Genomic DNA, 23454 nt, shown 5'->3' on the forward strand with positions numbered 1-23454 from the left:
GGGTGACGTCATGCACGACGCTGCGAGTGACGACGACGTCATCGCTGCTGCTGGTCCCGGGAAAGCCCGCCACCGCCCTTGTTGGCACTGCGGTGACCGACACCAGCCCGGTAGGGCAGCTTGCCCGGCAGCAAACGCCACGTGTCTTGCTTGTGGAAAGCTGGGCCACTTCCAGAAAGTGTGCAAAGGGGGTAAGAAGCCTGCGAAGAAGGACGCTGTGGCCAGTGCTGTGGTAGCGACCGCCGGGGTGATGAGCCAGCCACGGCTTCAAGTCATCGTCTCCGGGCCGGATGGCGACACACAGCACTCCACCACAGCCATCGCAGATACAGGCGCGCAGGTATGTGTAGCGGGACCCAAGCTGTTGAAAGCTCTGGGCCTCTCGCCCAGGCAACTTAAGGGACGCACTGGCCTGCGCGACCTCGCCAATATTAACCTACCAACCTTGGGGACCATAACCTGCCACTTTAGCATCCCTGGCCGCTCCACCCAACAGGAGGTGTATTTCGTACGGTCTGTGCGGCAGGTCTATCTGTCCCTCGCCGCCTGCAAGGATCTGGGCCTGGTACACGAAGGCTTTCCGCATCCGCCACTACCGACCATAGCGAGCGTGGGCGGGGGGAGCAGCGACAGCCGGGGTCCGCCACCCAGACCAGCAACCATGCCTTTCCCTCCTCTCGAGGAAAACGGGCCGAGGCTACAGGAATGGCTGCTCGGCCACTTCTCGACATCGTCCTTCGACACCGACAGGTACCCGCTGCCGATCATGGCGGGGCCCCCTCATCATATCCACCTATCACCCGACGCTGTCCCTTATGCCTGCCACACTCCCGCCCCCGTCCCGAAACATTGGGAAGCGGAGGTCAAGCAACAGCTGGATGAGGACGTCCAGAGAGGCGTGATCCGTCCTGTCCCCGCGGGAGAGGCCACAGAGTGGTGTGCCAGGATGGTCGTGGTGGCAAAAAAGTCTGGCAAGCCGCGCCGCACGGTCGACTTCCAGAAACTCAACGCATGCTGCCTACGAGAGACTCACCACACCCCTGCCCCGTTTGACATGGCCTCTGGGGTCCCGGCACACTCCTACAAAACCGTGGCAGATGCGCACTGGGGATTCCACCAGGTGGAATTGGACGAGGAGAGCAGGCGCCTCACTACTACGTTTATCACACCGTGGGGCAGGTACCAGTATTGCCGGACGCCCATGGGACACTGCGCAGCGGGGGATGCATATACCAAAAGATTCGACGACGCCATCATCGACCTGCCGCGAAAATACAAGTGCGTGGACGACACACTCCTCTATGACGCAGGCATAGAAGAAGCCTTCTGGCATGCCTACGACTTTTTGGAAGTATGTGCCAAGGCTGGAGTGACACTAAAGCCGGAGAAATTTCGCTTCTCCCAGAGGGAGGTCGACTTCGCTGGCTACCACTTGGATTGGGACACATACAAACCGACTACAGAGCGCCTTACTGCCATCAGGGACTTTAAGATGCCAGAAAAACCGTCCATCACAAACGTGCGCTCCTGGTTTGGCTTTGTGAACCAACTGGCGCCCTTCCTAGCCACTGCCCCTCTTATGGCGCCCTTCAGGGATCTGCTGAAAAAACCAGCAGGTAAGGTTGTCTACTGGGACGAGTGTCTCCAGAATAGATTCACACAAGCCAAAGAGATCATCTGTCAGCTAGCCAAACAGGGGTTAGCATACTACGACATGACCCGACCTACCATCGCCATCACGGACTGGTGCAAGGACGGCATCGGGTTCGTGGTGATGCAGCAGTACTGCTCATGCCCGCCAGCCACTGCTCCACATTGCTGCAAGGGAGGCTGGCGCCTGGCATTATGCGGAAGCCGGCACCTTACCCCGGCCGAGTCGGGATATGCACCGGTGGAGGGGGAAGCTTTGGCGGTAGCGTGGTGCCTGCGTAAAGCCCGGCTTTTCCTCCTGGGGTGCCCCAACCTGGTTATCGCCACAGACCACCGGCCCCTAGTTAGGCTCTTTGGCGACAAGGCCCTCAAGGACATCACCAACCCACGGCTGTTTCGTCTGAAGGAGCAGACCCTGCAGTACAGGTTCACCATGCGCTTTCTGCCGGGGAAACACAACGCGGCAGCCGACTTCTTATCCAGGTATCCCGTGGCCAAGTTTAATCCGGACGAGATGGATGAAGAACAAGACGTCGCTATCGCCGCAGCCATGTCAGCAGCTACTGTAGCCGCCCTTGACCTGAGTGGGTGCGCCACCATCGACGAAGAGATGGTGCTGCAAACGGTCCTTGAGGACCACACCTACCAGTCACTGGTGTTAAGAGTGAGCAGCGGCGACTGGGAGCCTCACAGATCACGGGAGCCCGCCTGCCTGCGGCCCTTCTACGGTGTACGAGACAGACTGGCAGTGTCCCGTGGCCTAGTCACCTATACCTATGATCAGGGATGTGTGCGGCTTGTCATCCCTGAGGCTCTGCGACAACGAGTGGCAGCTAGCCTTCACGCCAGCCATCAGGGCCTCGACTCCATGCTAAGAAGAGCCAGACAGACGGTGTACTGGCCTGGAATGGAGGGTGACCTGCAGCATTACAGGGGCACATGTAACTCCTGCAATGCTAACGCGCCGTCACAACCACCTGAGCCCCTCATTCTCACCCCACCCCCCGATTACCCCTTTCAGCAGACGGTGGCAGACCTATTCCAGCTGGTAGGTCAAACATACCTAGTCTACGCCGACCGACTCACTGGCTGGCTAGAAGTCGCGCACCTACCCTCGGGTGCCACGTCCAGCGAAATCATGAAGCACCTAAGGCACTACTTCACCAGATGGGGGGCCCCAGAACAACTCTCTACTGACGGAGGTACGAACCTAGTGAGCGGGGAAATGACCGCTTTCCTCAGGAGATGGGGCGTCACGACCCGCCTCTCCTCCGCTCAGTACCCTCAGTCCAACGGCCGAGCCGAGGCCGCCGTGAAGACAGCCAAGAGGATTCTGCGAGACAACACAGGGACCAGCGGCAGCCTGGACAATGACAAGGTGTCGCTTGCCCTCCTCCAATACCTCAACACCCCGCTACGAGAAGGAAACGCATCCCCCGCACAATTGACAACTGGCAGACAGCTACGTGATGGAGTCCCCACGGCCAAACAGAACTACAAAGTCAATTGTGAGTGGCAGCGGACCCTGGAGGAGAGGGAGACTCAGATGGCGCAACATCATGCAGAGATACGACAGAATAGCACGGGCCAGCGACGTCGACGGCGCCGCCTGCAGCCGGGAGCCCGTGTGTGGGTTCAAGACCAGACTTCTAAGGCATGGAGCAAGTCTGGTACCGTAGTCGAAGTCCACCCACACCGCCAGTATGCAGTGAGGATGGACGGAAGCGGTCGCATCTCACTGCGCACCCGCGGCCATTTGAGAATGGCCGCGCCACCACGGGGGCCATTATCACCCGGGGGTTCACCCGAGCCGCAACCACCGACCCAGGGGACGCCTCCGCCTGCTTCCCCGAGAAGGGAACGTCCTCAAAGGCACACGTCTCGGCCGAGATGGCTGGACGACTACATAATCTAGCTGTTCAATTTTGTTCATATTGTATGTCATTGGAATTGCCATTTACAGTATATTGTCTTGTTCAATGTAATCAGATTGTCAAGGTATTTGTTTTGTTTTTCCCTCACAATCTTGAGGGGGAGATGTAGGAGTTTTTATTGTGAGAGCTGGCAACTGCGAGTCACGCTCGTAGAGACTACCCCAAGCGCGGGTAGTCAGTCACCCGCCAAGAGCCCTATTGTAAGCAAGCTTAAATAAAAACCTAACAGGGTAGCTATTGTTAACCAGGACTTGGGTTGCTTTCTCTCTATTTCTAGATGAGTGGCACTCCAACTATTGGAATGAGTGAGGGCCCTTCTGATGAAGGCCCTGATGGAGAAGTCTTTGTAGCGTTGGGGGGAACTCCTCGCTCATTCCGTTAAGGCACAACCCTGGGTTGGTTGGTTTCGTGAATACACTTGTCTTAAAATAAGAAGGACCTTGTTGGACAAGAACGTTCAGGAAAGGAAGCTTGTTATCTTGACTAAATTCTATAGTAAAACTAAGTCCAGAAATCTCTTGTAATATACCTTTTAAGTATGTAAGTTTCGATTTGTAGTCTAACAAAGATATCGTCAATGTATCTTGCATAAAATAAAGGCTTTTCTGAACAATTAAATACCTCTTTTTCAACCACCTCACATGAAAAAATTGCAAAGAGAACACCAAGTGGGGATCCCATAGCGACGCCATCAATCTGTCTTTACATATTGCCTCGAGGACAGATAAACGGTGGCTCCATTGTACAAATTTCTAACAGAGGTTTGAGGGCCGCTTTTAGTAAATCGAGCTTGGAAACACCATTCTCGGGGTAGACATCTTCCAGGATGTAGCTTATAGTGCGCGAAATTGGTACAGTGGTGAATAGACTCTCGGCGTCCAACGAGGCAATAACAAACACCATTGGTATCGAAGTTACTGAGCAGGTCTAGAAAGTCAGAGGCTGACGGTAAGCTAAGCCTAGAAGGAACAAAGGGTGTAACTCGTTCAACTTTTTAGAAATAAAGTAAGTTGGGGGGTGGGTGGGGAATCTGACTGATTATGGGCCTGAGGGGAGATCCTGTTTTGTGAAGTCTTAACATAACAGTAATCTAAGCCATAACTCCCTACAAGCTCAGGAAGCTTCCGCCCCCCCCCCCCCTGGGCACTGGCGTTGACGGTTTCCGCAATTCTGTTCACCTTCGTTTTAATGTCATCTGTAGGGTTCCTAGCGACCCGTTCGAGTTTAGCCATATTCATTAGTAAGGTGTCTGTCTTGTTCACGTTGTCTTCGCTGGGTCATCAGGGTCTTCTCCTGAGGCAGCCAAGTCGCTCAGAGAGGATATTGCCATCCGCCGTGCTGATAAAGATGCGTGATTCTAGTTATGCAGGAAAGTCATGGGGAAAATAACGGGTAGTAGACCGAGCGCTTTCGTCTATTTAGACATTCCATGTATATATATACATGGTGTCCTGGCTCTGTATCTCGCCATGTCTAATTTGCTCTTAAATTCTTGTATTGTTTTTGCACACACTATTGTTTCGTCTAGTTTGTTCCATACATCCACCACTCTGTGGGGAAAACTGTTTTTTCAGGTCTCTTCTATAACTGTCCTTTATGAGTTTCCTCCCATGTCCTCTTGTGTTTCTCGTAGTCCAGTTTAGTAAGTCTTCTCTATCAAGGACTTCTATACCTCCTCTTTCTCTTCTTTGTTCCAGAGTCGACAATTCTAGTTTTGGCAATCTTTCTTCATTTGACAGTTTTGAAAGAGTTGGGGCCATCTTCGTAGTAGTTGCTCTTTGGATGGATTGTGTCACTTTTCCTTCTATTCTTTTTGTTACTGGGTGGCCACAGTGTCGCTGCGTACTCCTGTCTTGGCCTTATCAGTGTGATTTCCTGTGTGTGCGTGCGTGCGTGTGTGTGTGTGATTCACCTTGGCCATAGTGTCACTGTGTATTCCAGTCTTGGCCTTATCAGTATGATTTCCTGTGTGTAACTTGTTCCAAATGTCTATTACTCTGTGAGGAAAGCTGTTCTTTTTCAAATCTCTTCTATAGCTGTCTTTTTTTATTTTCTTTCCGTGTCCTCTTGTATTTCTATCATCCCATTTTATTAGATCCTCTCTATCAATAATTTCTATGCCTTTCATGATTCTGTAAATAGTTATCCAATCTCCTTTTTCTCTTCTTTGCTCTAGTGTCTGTAGCTCAAGTTTTGCTATTTTCTCTTCATATGATAGTTTTGAAAGTGTTGGTGCCAATTTTGTAATTGCTCTTTGTATTCTTTCAATTTTTGTATACATTTTTTTTTTTGGGGGTACTTGTTGACCACATCGTTGCTGCATATTCCAATCTTGGTCTTATCAAAGTGATTAATATTTTCTTCACCATTTCTTCATCCAGGTATGTAAATGCCACTTTGATTGTTCTTATCAAATTATAAGTTTCTCCAAAAATCTTATTTGTTTCTCAGGTGACATATTATTCATAATAATGACTCCCAGGTCCTTCTCATTTTCAACTTTTTTTATTCCTTCTTCTCCCAATTTATATGATCCTATCATTCTTTTGTTTTTGTTTTTTCCAAATTCCATTATACTACACTTTTTAGTATTGAACTCCATCTCCCACTTCCTACTCCATTCCCAGACTTTATTGAGATCACTCGTGTGTGTGTGTGTGTGTATGTGTGTGTGTGTGTGTGTGTGTGTGTGTGTGTGTGTGTGTGTGTGTGTGTGTGTGTGTGTGTGTGAGTGTATGATTCACCATGGTCTTGGATCACGTGTTGGATTCGTGATCGACGGCTATTTCCCTCCCGGAAGAGAGCTCAGAGCTCATGTATGACCAACCTATGGGTAATACTGTGACCTTACACACGAGTTGGCTCGTAACGCAGCCATATTAAATTATTTCAGCCCTGGGTGGGATTGGAACTCGGACCGCTGTGTGTGTTTATCATTTTTTTGTAAACAAGAAAGGAACAACGCTCGTCGGGTTCCGTCTTCTGCTATTCCGATTTCCATTCTTTGATTTTAATTCATGTGTTGCTATAGATATATGTGTCTATGTACACACACAGGCACACACGGTGGCGAGGTTGGTAGAGTAATAGACTGTTGTTACGGCGGTGCCAGCGGTACCTGGTTTGAATCCTGCCCAGGGCTGAAATTATTTCAATATCGCTGCGCTTCGAGTCGTTACTCCAACTCTCGTGGGCAGGGAGTTGGGTGTGTGTGCGTGTAAGGTAATAACATTACCAATAGATCAGTCATACGAGCTCTGAGCTCTCTTCCGGGAGGGAAATAGCTATCGATCACGAGTTCAACACGTGATCCAAAGACCAAGTGAATACACACACACACACACGCACACACACACAAAATTGGACGTCAGAAAATCACATGGCCCGGATGGAATTGCAAATTGGATTCTAAAAGAATGCAAAGAAGAGCTAACGGACAAAATACACATCATAATAAATAGCTCACTCAAGGAAGGAAAGATACCTAATGACTGGAAAAATGCTAACATTGTACCAATATATAAAAGAGGAAACAAGGAAGAACCCACCAACTATAGACCAGTATCACTAACAAGCACTATAGCCAAAATTTGTGAGGAAATCATCAAGAATAGAAAGGTAAAAACACCTGGAAGATAACAACATATTAAACCCAAGACAATTCGGGTTCAGACAGGGTAGATCATGCACCACAAACTTGATATGCTTCTACTCAAGACTAATAGACATAGTGCAAGAAAGAAACGGATGGGCTGATTGTGCATTCCTAGCCTTGCAAAAAGCATTTGACAAAGTACCACACAGAAAACTACTAAAAAAAAACTGGAACACATAGGAGGAATACGAAGGAGCCAACTAAAATGGATGGAGGACTTCCTGACTGGAAGAAAGATGAGAGTAGTACTCAGAGAAAAATATTCAGATTGGAAAGAGGTGATCAGTGGAGTACCGCAAAGATCTGTACTGGCTCCAATAATGTTTGCTATCTATATGAATGATATGGACGAGGGCGTGAACTGTTACATGAGCTTCTTTGCTGGTGACGCCAAACTGTTAAGGAAAGTAGAAACTGATAAGGACTGTGAAGCACTGCAAGAAGATCTGAATAGGGTATGGAACTGGAGTCAGAAATGGGAAGTGGATTTTAATACTAAGAAGTGTAGCATAATGGAGTTTGGAAAAAGCAAAAACAGAATATCAAGAAAATATACAATTGGAACCAAGGAAGTAAAGAAAATAGGATCCGAAAAAGACTTGGGAGTTATTATCACAAACGACTTGTCCTATGATACACAGATTAACAAAATTGTCGGGGAGACTTACAACTTGCTAAGATCAATAAAAGTGGCTTTTGCTTACCTGGACGAATACATGATAAAAAAAAAACATTGGTTACATTGATAAGGCCTAGACTAGAGTATGCGGCGACAGTGTGGTCCCCCAGTACCAAAAAGAACATAAAGAAAATAGAAAGAATCCAAAGAGCAGCTACAAAAATGGCACCTGCACTTGCAAACCTATCATACGAGGAGAGATTGGCTAAACTGGAGCTACCGACACTGGAGGAAAGAAGAGAGAGAGGAGACCTACTGACCATCTACAGAATCATGAAAGGCACAGAGATACTTGATAGAGAAGAATTACTAAACTGGGACAAGAGAAACACAAGAGGACATGGAAGGAAATTAAGAAAACATAGCTATAGAAGAGAACTGAAGAAAAACAGTTGTCCACATAGAGTTTTAGACACTTGGAACAAACTGGATAATGAAAAAGTAAGCGCAAAAACCATTCACGAGTTTAAAAGCAAACTAGACACTGAGAGATACAATGGCGGGACAACACGAGCATAGCTCCCCTTCCCGCAAAATACAACTAGGTAAATACAACTAGACTAGATAAATACACACACACACACACACACACACACACACACACACACACACACACACACACACACACACACACACACAGTGGCGCGGTTGATAGAGTCCTTGACTCTCACTACGGCGGTCCGGGTTCGAATCCTGCCCAGGGCTGAAATAATTTCAGTATGGCTGCGCTTCGAGTCGTTACTCCAACTCTCGTGGGCGGGGAGCTGTGTGTGTGTGTGCGTGTGAGGTCACAGCGTTACCCATAGATCGGTCATACGAGCTCTGAGCTCTCTTCCGGGAGGGAAATAGCTGTCAATCACGAGTCCAGCACATGATCCAAAGACCAAGGTGAATACACACACGCACGCTGAAAGATACAAAAGACGGGTCACTACGAGCATAGCTCCCTTCCCGTAAATACACACATAGAGGCTGAAACAACACGCGAGTTCAGATCTAGATATGATAATTGGAAATTAAATATATACAGTATATTTAGTTGGAACCGTACATGAATTTGTGTCTAGGCATGTTACAAGACATTTAGAGAATAGGAGACGGGCCTTACGATCGTTGTTCCATTCCTGTATACTACAATTGGGTAAATGCATACATACATACAAACATACATACATACATATATATATATATATATATATATATATATATATATATATATATATATATATATATATACGTGTGTGTGTGTGTGTGTGTGTGTGTGTGTGTGTGTGTGATTCACCATGGTCTTGGATCACGTGTTGGACTTGTGATCAACAGCTATCTCCCTCCCGGAAGAGAGATCAGAGCTCATATATGACCGATCTATGGGTCATAATGCTGTGACTTTACACGCACACACACACTCACCCAACTCCCCGCCCACGAGAGTTGGAGTAACGACTCGCAGCGCAGCGATTCTGAAATTATTTCACCTCTGGGCGGGATTCGAACCCGGATCGCCGTAGTGGCAGGTGTGTGTGTGTATGAGAGAGAGAGAGAGAGAGAGAGAGAGAGAGAGAGAGAGAGAGAGAGAGAGAGAGAGAGAGAGAGAGAGAGAGAGAGAGAGAGAGAGAGAGAGAGAGAGAGAGAGAGAGAGAGAGAGAGAGAGAGAGAGAGGATGGGGGGTAAAATGGGCTTCGAGCAAGAGGAGAATGTCTGCCGAGTAGGGAGAGGAGAGGCACGAGATAGATGTGAGTGAAAAATGGCTGTGGACATAAGCGGGTCCAAGGGATTTCTCCTCGTCTTCTCTATTTGTGGAAATACTCCCTTCATCAACAAGGAGCTAAAATAAAACGAGAGAAAAAATAATGATAGTGGCTGCCTACCTCCCTAAAAAAAAAAAAAAAAAAAAAAATCACTAATGTTTAATTGATCCTTCACTGAATCATTTATTCGTTTATTTATTTATTGACTTACTCTAAGCTCGACCGTCGTCTACTTACTGCCACTTTAGAAATAATAAATAAAGCATTTATTATTACTATCAGATTATGAGCTTAATATAGTATGATTGGTACATAAATTCTACAGTAACTTAATATAAGTTTCAGACAGTCCTCGGTGCATTTATATACTTCATGCAATAGTTGAGAATAAAAAACTGCATTAAGTTCATTAATTCAACACTGCGACATTTGCTTCGGTAGCGATTGTTACAATAAAACAACAATTGTCTCGGTAGTTGTAGTTGGTTCCGCATTGTGGGTAATGACAACTCTGTAATGGACTCGAGTGTCGGCGTCCTGTGTCTGTCCTTTGATGAGAATTGTGGCGCCGTCAAAATCGATCAAGCCCCGGGCGCGATTGTATGGTTGAGTCACTGGTCTACTTACAGTTTTGGAACTTTTGGAGTGTGATCATTCCCTCTCTCAGTCTCCTTTTCCTCTCCGCCGTAATTCAATAACTTTTTTTTCTCCCCGGGTCCTGCTACCAATTTCCCCCCTTCTCCCCTTCCCCCCCCTCCTAAAACCGTACCCCAACTTCCTCCCCTCAAGCTTTCCCACATTCATGTGGTTTCGCTTTCGCATAGAATGTATCATACGCTGCATGTGTACATTTAGAACTTTAGAAAATTATTTCAGCTGCACCAAAAAAAATACGGTATTCGCTATCATAAAATATAAAATTAAAAAATTAAATTCATATAATATGTCATCTATTCTTGTGTTGAATTAGAAGAAATGTTCATAAATTTTATCACAATTTCCGTGTATAGTCGAAACAACAACAAAAATTTTCGTTATTGGAACCTATTATGGGTGTTCATCGGCGAAGATGATACCCTTTCGGAAAGAGTTTGGGTGTGGCATTAATTGGACCATAGTGACCTTTTCGTGGTAGTGGATTCGACTTTTTGTGGATCAGTGTATACTAAGTGGAACTGAAGTGGGAACGAAAGCGGTGATAACACTCAGAGGGTGGTAGTGGCATAATTGCAGAGGGATGTGCGTGAGGCGGCAGGACGGAGTCACTGATTCACTGCAAAGCTCCGCAATTGTCAGAGGTATTGTTGATGAGCGAATCTATAGTCTGCAGTGCCTACGCCCTCGGGATGTTGCTTGGCATGATATGTGGTGGCGGCAGTTGCAAAGGGCAACGGTGGTGGCGGAGAAAATGTGATGAGTGTTTTCCCAGCCTGCTCGCAAATAATTAAGCTCGGCATAGCGTAGCATCCCAGTTCTGATTGAAATATTAGTGATTAGTCTTTCAGTTGTCATTGTCTTTGCATGGCAGCATCAAGTTGCTTAACCCAGCCTTCGGAGTTGCTCTAGTGGGGAATAATGTTCCTGTATTTGGTGGTGGCAGTAATTTTTTTTTTGTGGTGATGGTGGCATGGTGGTAGGAGGGATTTTAGATGTTCATAACTTCAGGTGCATCATTATACCTATGTTCATTTACACTTGTTTTTCAAGAAAATAATATGCGCAAAAAGTCTGAGATTTGAGGGCGTGAACATGAGAGTGCTTGTGTGTTTTTCGAGTATATGTAGGTAACAGTGACCAATTATTATATGAGACAGCAAGAAATTCAGCACAGTAATTGGCTTGTTTGCTGTGATGAGGGTTTTCACTGGGCTGAATAAAATTGAAGTGTGGTTGTCATTAGGCAGCAAAAGGGTTAATGCTTGTGCAGGGCAGTGGGCATCTGTGGACTGAATAAAATTGCCTTGTGACAGCTTGAACAGCATACAAGTTGCGAAAAACATTGAGAGGTTTAATTGGTGCATTAGTGTATTTTTTCATCAGAAACTAGTACTTTTGATGTTTGGGATAATATGGCGCCAAAGAGGTGGAGTTGCGGAGGCAGTAAAGGAAAGATTCCAGGTTACAGAGGATTACAAAGGAGGAGCACGCCGACAGGAGACTTTTTGGTCCATAACTAGATCGGATGCAAAAAGAAAAATCATGATAAATAAATAAATAAAAATAATACAAATGATAATAAAACAAGTAAATAAATAGATAGATAAAGTTGAATGATAAACAGGTAAATAGTAAATAATGATAAATTGACAAACAGATAATAAAATTGACAAATAATAATTGAGATCTGTGAGTCAAACCATGCATCGCTGTCTTCTAGCATCAGTCCTGCGTGCTGGATGTCTGAATCATATCCTTGCTGTCTGTCTTCAAAACCCAACGGTAACTTCTGTCTATAAGTGCAGCCCTGAGAGGCTGACACTCCGTCGCTGGACAGAGCCCAAACTCTATGTCAGCTTTGTCCATATTTCCTCCACTGCGTCATGTAAGGAGAGGTGATAATGGATGATTGTTCCCAGCTTCATCTCCGAGTGCTATAAGCCAGCGACCCAGAAATTGCCTTGTAGATATAACACAGACCTAAGTCCAATTTTTATTTATTTATTTATCTTTTCTCGGAGAGATTTTCTGAAGAGCCCCTGGACTGCGGTGGATTTCCAGGCAGGGATCAATCAATCCATTGCCTCGGATCTCTCTCACAGAAGACCCTCGGCCTTCAGTGGCCTCTCGCTGGGTCCGGAAGTCATTGTCGTTTTTGTCGAGCATCCTCGTACACCCACACGCACCTCATGATGCCTACGTAGCTGTCATTGTACCACAGTGGTTAATGGGGATCACAGCTCAAGAGCGAGGTAATAAGGAACACTGAAACGCAATGGGGAATATAGCATAAGGTTATGATGGAATTACGAAAGAAACTGCCATAAAGACCAAATATAGTGTATTGTTTATGTTGTATTGGCGATACTTTTGTCTTGATGAGGGAGCCAACGATTGCCACATTCAAGGACCGTTAGGATAGACATGCCAATATTTTAAGACCTTAACCCATTCAACTCCGATGACAAGATGTCTTGTCATTTGGTCAAATAAAACAAAAAATCATAAAACACCAAAATGTTTGATCAAACACCAGAAAAATATGACGTCAGTCCTCGCTTCGCTGCGAGCGAAGCGAGGACTGACGTCATATTTTTCTGGTGTTTGATCAAACATTTTGGTGTTTTATGATTTTTTGTTTTATTTGACAAAATGACAAGACATCTTGTCATCGGAGTTGAATGGGTTAATGTACTGGCCGACAAGTCTTTAGAGTTGAGGATCAATAAAAGAAGTTTCTTCTTATTTCCCCACCACTTGTTCATAGGTGAGCGTCCATATGTGAGTGGCGGTGAACGACTAAATGAGGTAGTGATGACGGGAAGGGAAAAAAAGTAAATTTTTAGAAGTGCACACCTACACGATATAGTGGTAGGAAAACTAAATATTAATTTTGTAAATTATAATACATCAACATAATATACATGTTTCTTAATAGAAAGCGACACATAAACCAATGGACCTGCTTTGACGGCTCGAGATGCCATCTTTGTTTTGGTAGATGTGGAGGTTGAAGAAATTAAAGTATGATAAATTCATCTATTCTAACCTATCCTACCTACCTAACCTAACCTGCATTTAGTAATGTGGCACCTGTGATTCTGGAGGTCATCGGGATTGTCGTCATCACCTTCGACCTCCAGATTGATCAAAACAAAGACGGCATCTAAAGGAGTTGATGCAACTTCGTTCGTTTATGTGTAGCTTTTAGCAACGTTTTCTGTTATTGACTTCTGCCAAGAAAAGCATATATTATGTTTATGTATCATAATTTACATAAATAGTTTTCTCGTGTTGTATTGTATAGGTGTGCACTTAAAAAAAAAGTACTGGGAAATATTTAGCTAGGCAGAGTTACTCTAATAAAATTGATCAGTGCAACAGTAACAACACTTAGTATATTATACTGCGTCCAAACTCGTTTTTGAGACAAGATATAACCTTTGGGCAGAGTTGGGCATGGTACTGACGGACAGATAGTGTATTACTGCGTATACATACTGTGTATGTGTATACAGACGCTCCTCAACTTACGTTTTAGTTACGTTCCGAACGGCCGAACGTAAGTTGTTACTGTACTATACATCCGTAAATTCTATTACCGTATCTTATAAAGCACCCCTAAATCATTAAGTTGTTACTGTACTATACATCCGTAAATTCTATTACCGTATCTTATAAAGCACCCCTAAATCATTAATTATACACATAACATTGTAAAATAATAACATTAATTTCAAATAAATTAAATTCAAGCAACATAAATTGAGATGGTGGAGGAGGAGGAGGATGATGATGAGGCAAGGCATGTTCAGTTTGTCATTTGTGCAATGTAAATAATGGATGCAGCGTCATGCACAAGTGTCGTTTGAACTACGGAGAGTGCGCTAAACTAAAAAATTCACTGAAAAAATTTTTTTTTTACAATTTTTTTTTACAGTCAGTTCAAACGTAAAATCGAAAAAACGTAAAACGAATGAACGTAAGTAGAGGAGCGTCTGTATACACATATGCAGTAACACAGACTGCTCTAAGGAAATTTAAATTGGTAGCATACGGACGAAAATGCACCCCAGATTCTTCGGTAGCACACTACCTATCTGGTGGTACCTTGCCCAGCTCTGCCTTTGGGTCTGCTCTGAATACCAACATATACACGTGGACACATGCGCACAGAAACTAAAATCCTCCTCATAGAATATCACATGAAAATGATAGATACACAGTAGAATGTTAGACCCCTTAACACCACTCATCCATCTGATTATATCACATGAATGTAAAAATAAAACCACCCCAGTAGCTTTCCACACAAATATATAATGACCAACTAACAATACCACACAGTACATTCACAGAAATACACATTCACAACCAGATTACTAAAGAAGCTTAGGCACCTTAACTTACACACACAGAATGTGGGGTGATCTAATAGAGGTGTTTAAATGGATCAAAGGCTTTAACAAGGGTGATACAAGCAAGGTCATCATATTAAAACAAGGGCAGGACTCGCAGTAATGGATTTAAACTTGACAAAGTTTGATTTAAGAAGGAAATAAGGCAAGAATTGGTTTACTAATTGGGTGGTCAATAAATGGAATAGACTTGGTAACCATGTACTAGTGAGTGCTGTAACTATCGGTCGTTTTAAGAAACTGTTAGACAACTTTATGGCTGGGGATGACAGGTGGTGATGGATATGGAGCTGCCTTGTGTAGGCCTTATGGTCTCTCATAGTCTCCTTCATTCTTATGTTCTTGTGAGCTCTTCAGGATATACTGCCAAACTCGATACCCCACCAACAACCTCCCCAAACATTTACCCCAAAGAAAAATTCCCCGAAAGGAAAGTATAAACCATACAGGCATACTTGAATTTAGGACATTGTCTAACATCAAAACAGTATTGAGACAGAATAAGCCTGGCAGCAGAACAAAACTGCCCTAGATACAGCCACGACATGGAAGACACCAAACATCACATCATACAATCCCCAACACTAACAATACCTAAACAACAACATAGTATTTCTTTCCCAGGCATCTTATGGACATTGTTCCCTCAAATTTTTCCTGTGTGTGCAGAAATTTGCATGTGTGCAAACATTGCCTTCTCTGAAAAGTATTTGCACACCCATGCAGTCATCATCTGATCATTTAAGCAAATATGCACAATTTGTATTACCTATTACCTCCAATTACTGGTTTGACAGTTGGCAAGTTACCATATTTTTAGAGAATTTTATAAGTTGATGTTTGGGTGGAACGTCTTTATTGAATGGATTTTAATATCATTTGAAAAACTTTGTGTGCATACATTTTTTCTTTGGGTGTGCTAGTTGTAAAACGTATGTGTACGCACTCATGTACACAGCTTAGAGGGAAACGTTGCTTGTAACTGGTTATCTGGGAGCCTTAAGTCTCCTGCGAGAGAGACATGGGGTGACAGATTGATGGACCAATACGGAATAGTTTTAACCATGACTCCAGATGGAATTCACACAGAAAACACTGAACACTTCATTTCACAGCGCTGCCCTACTCTAGCCTTACCCAGACAACAATACAATATTCTTTCCATGATTGACTTCTAAGCGAGTCTAAGGGTCGTGCTTTTAAATCTTTTGCCAGTCTTGGCAGATGTTCTCAAACAACAGAAAGCAGAATCTTAGCTGAATTTATTACAGATTTTCAGGTTTTATTGACTTATTTGTGAGGTCTACCAGTTGATTGTCATATGTATAACCAATGAGTTAATAATATTAGATTTTATATCGGTAGAAAGAGTGGAATATATAGGAAATGGAATGGGTGGGAGTGGTTTCTATGCATTTTTCTCTTTGGCTACCCCCTGTGTAAGGGGGAAAAAGCCTATGGTATATGTATGTAGAAAGAGTTTGCCAAGCCTGGTGGAGAGATAGTATGACCCTAAGGGCTGCTGCTGGTTAGTTGGGAGTTGTGGGCTCGTGAAAGAGGGATCAGGGGCAACAGACGATTGATTGGTTTGGTTTTATTGTGGAGGTGCCAAGATAAGAGGGGGGGAGGAGGGGGGAGGGGAGTGGAATATATAGGAAATGGAATGGGTGGGAGTGGTTTCTATGCCTTTTTCTTTGTGGCTACCCCCCATGTAGGGGGAAAAAGCCTTTGGTATATGTATGTATGTTTTTGTTGGGTTGGTGTGGAGGTAGACAGTGAAACTGCTCATGCACGGAAAACCTACATTGAGAGATCTTGAAGAAAATCAGTGGACTTAACCAGTCACCTGAAGATTTGGTCTTCCTTGTACACAAAATCAGACAGTCGGCAATAATGACGAGGATCACACAAAAAGATATTTTAGATGTGGACATTTCAAAGATGCATATACTCTAATCATTTCATAGAAGTACTAACAATTCTACACTGTTTACTAACTTATGTAGTATTTTACAAAGCAAGTACTGTATATAAACGCTTAGAACCCGAATTTGGCGCACAGTAGATAGAGTTGATCTAGGCAGTCACTGAAGTGTGTAGTGTGCAATTCAATTAGACTCACTGTGACATAGTTGGGGTTTTCAGTAGATTGGTAAAGTCCGCATGAAGAGTTGATGGGGTAATTGAGATGCACTGTTATGCAAGGAACACGAGTGAAAGAGTGAATCACGTCGAGAATATAGTGCACTAGTTTTGTAACCAACCACTGTACTTAATCATGATACTATGTGTGATAACATTTATAGCCTTTTGTGTACACTATATACATTTATATATCACTTATTAGTTTCTCACTAACATTGATGCAGATTAGTTATTTCACACAATAATTTTGATAGGCTTTGTGTTCATGAACTTTTATGTAACATTTTGTTCTTTCTTTTATTCTTTCTTTCACCCAAAGACAGTATATGGCTAAGGTTGCTGTAATAGTTATTATTATTATTACTACCATTATGTCTTGTTCTTATTTTTCAGGAAACATTTTGTATTATTTGTTATTATTTTTGTCTCAGAGAACATGGATTTGAGGATGACCTTTTTTTTATATATAAAACCTATATTTCGGTGTTTGGTTTTTCACTTTACATTTGATAATGCATTGTTTAGTTTTTTTTAGACAAATTTTATTTTGGAAACTGGTATGTTATAACACATTTGTAAATGTTCACTATAAACTCACTATCGGAGATATAATATCAGAAGTACAGGAAAACTGTATATTTTGACTACTATATGTAGTCCTCTTCAGGAGAATAGTTACAAGAATTTAGAGTACAAGTATATATGAGGTAGTGAGGGGTACAGAAAAGGGGATGGGGAAAGTGGGGGGACTCAAGTTACATACCCTTGATATGGTTGGGTCAAGGAAAGACAGTTGGTGGTATTTTGTCCGACTGCTCTTGACATTAATTCGTTACTGCTAACCTCATAAAATCTGGGGTCCACTGACCTTTTGAGGTATTAAAGTTAGGATAATGTTTTATTAAAGAAGATTCTACAATTTTCCTACGAAAGCTACAATGTGATTTAAAAATAATTGATGCATTATCCCAATCCATTTTGTGGTCTTTTTGGCTGGCATGAAGGAACACAGTGGAGTTAACTTGTCCATATTTTATGGAGTTTTTGTGTTCCTTTAATCTTGTGGACAAATCCCTGCCAGTTTGGCCCCAATAGACAACATTGGTTGTTAGGTAGTAGTTTGGAGGCCGAGTTGATAGATTCAACTCGGCCTCCAAACTACCACCTAACAACCAAATTAGATTTATCTACAATTATCCAAACAGTATTTTTAGAAAGGTAGTAAATGTACACCGGAGGAATGATGTGGACCAAAACTCCGGGGTATATAAATTGCCTTGTAAAGACTGTGATGATGTCTGTTGGGGCCAGACTGGCAGGGATATGTCCGCAAGATTAAAGGAACACAAAAACTCCGTAAGATATGGACAAGTTAACTCCGCTGTGTTCCTTCATGCCAGCCAAAAAGACCACAGATTAGATTGGGATAATGCATCAATTATTTATAAATCACATTGTAGCTTTCATAGGAAAATTGTAGAATCTTCTTTAATAAAACATTATCCTAACTTTAATACCTCAAAAGGTCAGTGGCCCCCAGATTGTATTACGAGGTTAGCAGTCAACAAATTAATGTCAAGAGTGGTCGTACAAAATACCACTAATTGTCCTTCCTTGACCCAACCATATCAAGGGCATGTAACCTGAGTCCCCCCACTTTCCCCATCCCCTTTTCTGTGCCCCTCACTACCTCATATATACTTGTACTCTAAATTCTTGTAACTATTCTGCTGAAGAGGACTACAGATAGTAGTTGAAATATACAGTTTTCCTGTACTTCCGATATTATATCTCCGATAGTGGGTTTATAGTGAACAAATTTTATTTTCTTGTGAATTTTTGTTACTATGATAAGTTCCAATTCGGTTACTACGGCAGAGTATTAAAGACTTGGGACGGATCAGTGCTCGGCATTTGTTTGCAGTTTGCAAGACAAAGAGCAAAGAGCATCATCACTCACTATATTCTTGCCATCTCACAATTTAAAACGAAATAATGATATAGTAATTTTGATAGACTATGACCACTTCGATATCAAATGAATGTAATATAAAAAAAATCAAGATAGGTTTTAACTTGGTGGTTCTTGACCTTTTTACTACCATGCCCCCTCTAGGAACGGTTCTTTTCCTCCACGTCCCCTTGCATCTATAGCCCCCCCCCCCTTGCAGGGAGGGGGAGCCAATTCGTAGGAAAACTGATATGCCCGGGAGACTTGAAAATAAAGTCAGTAACGACAATACTTCTGCATTATCTCATAAACATAACTTTACATTACTGACTCTTTCTTGTCAAGAAAATAACACGTAACTGGTAAAAATTCTACCTTTCTCATAGGCTTGTGGACCTCCAAAACCTCCCCCCCCAAAAAAAAAAAAAAAAAAATGACGCCTCCCTAGAGGGACGCACCTCCCAGGTTAAGAATCACTGCTTTAACCACTTCGGTATTAATGGTGCTGCCACTGAAATGAACGAAAGAACTGGGTGACAGCCAGGACAGAAGGAAATGTGCCACTGCTGCAGAGGGGAGAAAAGAGCGAGAATCCCATTGCTGTCGTTGTTGCGAAGATGAGTAAGATAGTTGATTGGTAGTGGAAACAAAATAGAAAAATGGCGCCTGGAAAGAAGGGAGTTAGTCAAAGATTACAAAGGCGGAACATGCCGACAGGAGACCTTTTAGTCCATATCTAGGTCGGATGCGAAAAAATCATAATGATAAATAAATAAATGAATAATTAAAAACTAAAATAATAAATAAAATACATAAATGCATAGGCAAACAAAAAAACAAACAGGTAAATAGTAAATATTAAATTGACATAACTAATAATAAATGAAAATGAAGCAAATAATAAACAATGATAAGAAAACAAATAAGCAGGTAAATAGTAAATAATAATAAATTGAGAAATATAACTAATAATAAATGAGAATCAAGCAAATAATAAACAAGCAGACAAATGATAACAAAACAAATAAATAATATAAAATAAATGATAGTCATTATAGCATTTTGCTATTCTCTTTTGTATGCCGTTGACCAGTGTGTTTATCCTTTGGGGCAATGCTAAGGGAGTGCTCGAGGTGGCGTAACGGGGGAGGAATAATCCTTCGCTATGAGAGGAAACGATTGCTAAGCATAAATCATATACAGGGTGGTCAAATATCCCCTCTCTTTCAGTTTTGTTAGTTTAATGTTTTTCCATTGGAACTTGTGACTTGGAAAATTATAAAGTGCGGTGGGGCAGAGCTTATGCATGATTATGCTGCACTGGTGGAATGTCCATGTGGTTGGGAGATGCAGATTTGCAAAGGGGTGGCTGGCACAGCTGGTGCATTGCCGACATTCAGGTAGTGCATTACTGTCACTGCGTTACCAATTTTAATTTCTTTTAGAATTATTTTGATGTGGGAAAAATTAAAAGGAGAAGTATCTACTTATGAATGTTCACAATAAAATGATACTTAAATGACAACATAAAAAATTACGAAGGCGGAGCATGCCTACAGGAGACCTTTTGGTCCATAACTAGGTCGGATGTAAAAGATATAAATATAATGATAAACAAATAAATAAAAAATCATAATAATATAAATAATAAATGAAATAAGTCAAGATTGGTAAAGTTAGATAATAAACAAACATTAATATTCCGTATTCTAAAACGTAAATAACCAAAGCTGTGGACTTACGTTATGATTGCCAGTGACTGTCACGGACATTCTACCTTACGTGATTGTCTTTCTTCATAGTTGTGCGTTATGGGGGAATTTGATTAATTTGGCCCAAGAAGTGACTCGTAGTGGAAGCCCACTCGTAACGTCTGCTGGAAGCTTGTCTGATCGAAATAACATGGTCTCTACAAAATTATGAAATTGTGAAATACGAAACCTTGTAATGTGTCATAATGTAATGTTACTTTTGCGTAACATTATTTGTAAGACTTTAGAATCATTAAGAAATTATTAGATGGGCTGTGATAGCATTGGATGTGTGTACAATAAAGTTCCCATGTCTCGTATGGAAACATCTGTCTGTGTTTTTGAGCTTAAAAAAGATAGTTTTATTCATGTAGAATTGATGAGAAGCCATAAAGTGATAGTGTTAAAGGTCGTGTCATAGAATTCCGTATTTCTATATTGTAGACGCCATGACTGTGAATGATGATGTTTGCATTGAAATTGCTTATCAAGCTTGACGGATCTTGCAATCTCGGCCTTGATGTGCAGGCTTAATGGACGTTGCATAAAAGATTTCAAATTTGATTTTGCTCTTCTATTTCGTGTCATGATTGTTATTTTGTTTTTATCTTTTATCCAAATATCTTTTTTCTTACATGACCATAAAGTGTATCCATGTGTACTCCATATTGTATATCTCACATTTTGACGTGTTTATGATCCTCACCACATCGTAGGAAAAGAAAATTTAACGGTATAAGAAAAGTCACAAACACAGTGTCTTGGCAACCGAAAGAAAGGATCAGCACAACATAAAATCGGTTCAAGCGAGCCACATTACAGTTGATGTTAACCATGAAGAAGCAGCATGAATCGTGATGTCAGTATGGTAATCGACAAGTTGCTTACGACACTCATAGGAGAGTTACGGCAACTACAGAATATAAGAATAACGTTGATATATACCAGATCACGAACCATCTGGGACCAGTGAGAGACGCAAGATGGATGTCAGAGAGAATCGTCTCCCCAGACCTGGGCGTGTTACCGCCAGACAGGCAGTGCATTACCGTCAGTGCGTTACCGAAAAATCTGGGGTGCATTACTGTCAATGCAATTTTAATTTCCTACAGATTGATTTTAATGAAAAAAAAATAGTAATAATAAATAAATAAGTGGAGAAATATTTACTTCTTACCAATAGTCTCAATGAAATAATACATAAACGGTAACGTTGATATTCGCCAATATAAAACAAAATAACCTGAGCTGGGCACTTGCGTTACTGCGTTACAAGGGCAATTTGTCCTGCTGTAACGCGCCCAGCTCGGCATGTACGACTCAGTAGCACAGTTGGTTGAGTCCCCGACTGTCACTACGGCAGTCCGGGTTCGAATCCTGCCCAGGGCTGAAATAATTTCAGTATCGCTGCGCTTCGAGTCGTTACTCCAACTCTCGTTGGGGGGGGTGTATGCGTGTAAGGTCACACCCATAGATCGGTCATACGAGCTGTGAGCTCTCTTCCGGGAGGGAAATAGCTGTCGATCACGAGTCCAGCACGTGATCCAAAAGACCAGAGACCAAGATCTCCCTGCCACTTGTCCTTAGAACTCGTCAACATCTTAATTTGGAGGTGCAGCCCTGAGGGGCTGGCACTCCGTCAGATCAGGACCAGGTCCAAGATCTTTGTTAACTTTGACCGTATTTCCTCGGCCTTGTCATACGAGAGCTGACGATGAGCAACGGCTCTTTAGCTCCTCCAACCGTAAGGCGGTGACGTAGAAACACACAAATACAGCACAGACGGGAGTCTAGTGTTTCCTCTTCGATCTATGGGAGAGCCTAGGGCAGTGATTCTCAAACTTTTTCGACCCAGAATAAACGGAAACATAATGGACAGTGATATATACCCTTTACATTGGAGAAAAAAAAATGTGTACAGCTTTTCTTTAACAAAACTAAATTAACAGAATCCACGGCACTGCATTTCCTTCAGAAAACGAAATGTAATTAGTCAAGTACTTGAAATACTCTGAAAATGTGAGAATTTTCCTTTGTCCCCGCGACCCATCAGAATTGATCTTGGGACCCATAGTTTGAGAACCACTGGCCCAGGGGCTGTTCCCAGCCAGCCAGCCTCTGTCGTGTTTCGGATTCCCAGTCCCAGTTATTACCCGTACACCAGTAACACAAAGAAATGGTGATAAATAGATAAAATTATCACCATTTTGGACCTCTTCTGTCCCCTGTTTTTGTTAACCATTTTTAGTACCGTAAAATTCCTTTTATTCGACCTTCGATCATCCGACTAGTCCAAACCTCCGACTTTTTTTCTTCAAGGGCCCAAGTCTGATATAAATTGAATTTGTCCAAACATCCGACCGTCGAGTGGATCTTTAGTTGTTGCTCTCGCCGCTACCGACTTGTGGCGCTCAGGTACGCTGCTATTTTCGCGGGCATTTCAGCGTTTCCTTATGTTTGGCCTTTGGTGGTTATTTCTCCTCAACTCTGCTGTGTTTATTACGCTTTATTGTACCGTAAATAAGTGAAAATGTCTCAAACCAACGATTTTTTTTTTTTTTTTTTTTTTAGTGTACGTCCAAATATCCGACTTTTCCAAACATCCGATCTAGGGTAGGTCCCACCAAGGTCGGATAAAAGGAATTTTACTGTACGATTCCGTGACTCCGCTTTGTGGGTGCGACGTTCCCCTCGGAAGGATAGAAGTGTTGGTGTTATGAAAGGAGCGTAATATTTTCGAATAGCTCGGTGAACCTACCGAAGAACGTGACTTTGGAGCCGAAGGTTTTTATTACGGGTGTGCCGCTCCGTTTGACAAGATTGTGTTTTACAAAAAAAAAAAATAATAATAATAATAATAATAGAA

The 23454-nt window shown here is 42.7% G+C and overlaps 1 protein-coding gene across 1 annotated transcript in view; it reads left to right on the forward strand.

Annotated features, from left to right (window-relative positions):
- Nucleotides 1-10718: 10718 nt before the first annotated feature.
- LOC143031392 (uncharacterized) overlaps nucleotides 10719-23454 on the forward strand; it is an 83237-nt gene continuing 70501 nt past the window's right edge. The window contains exon 1 of the mRNA XM_076195145.1: nucleotides 10719-10964. Coding sequence (XP_076051260.1) covers nucleotides 10904-10964 — 61 coding nt within the window. The 5' untranslated portion in view covers nucleotides 10719-10903. The remainder of the gene's footprint in view (nucleotides 10965-23454) is intronic.

The sequence above is a fragment of the Oratosquilla oratoria genome, chromosome 12 (genome assembly GCF_046742065.1).
Source record: "Oratosquilla oratoria isolate Oo_2021 chromosome 12, ASM4674206v1, whole genome shotgun sequence".
NCBI classification, from domain to species: domain Eukaryota; kingdom Metazoa; phylum Arthropoda; class Malacostraca; order Stomatopoda; family Squillidae; genus Oratosquilla; species Oratosquilla oratoria.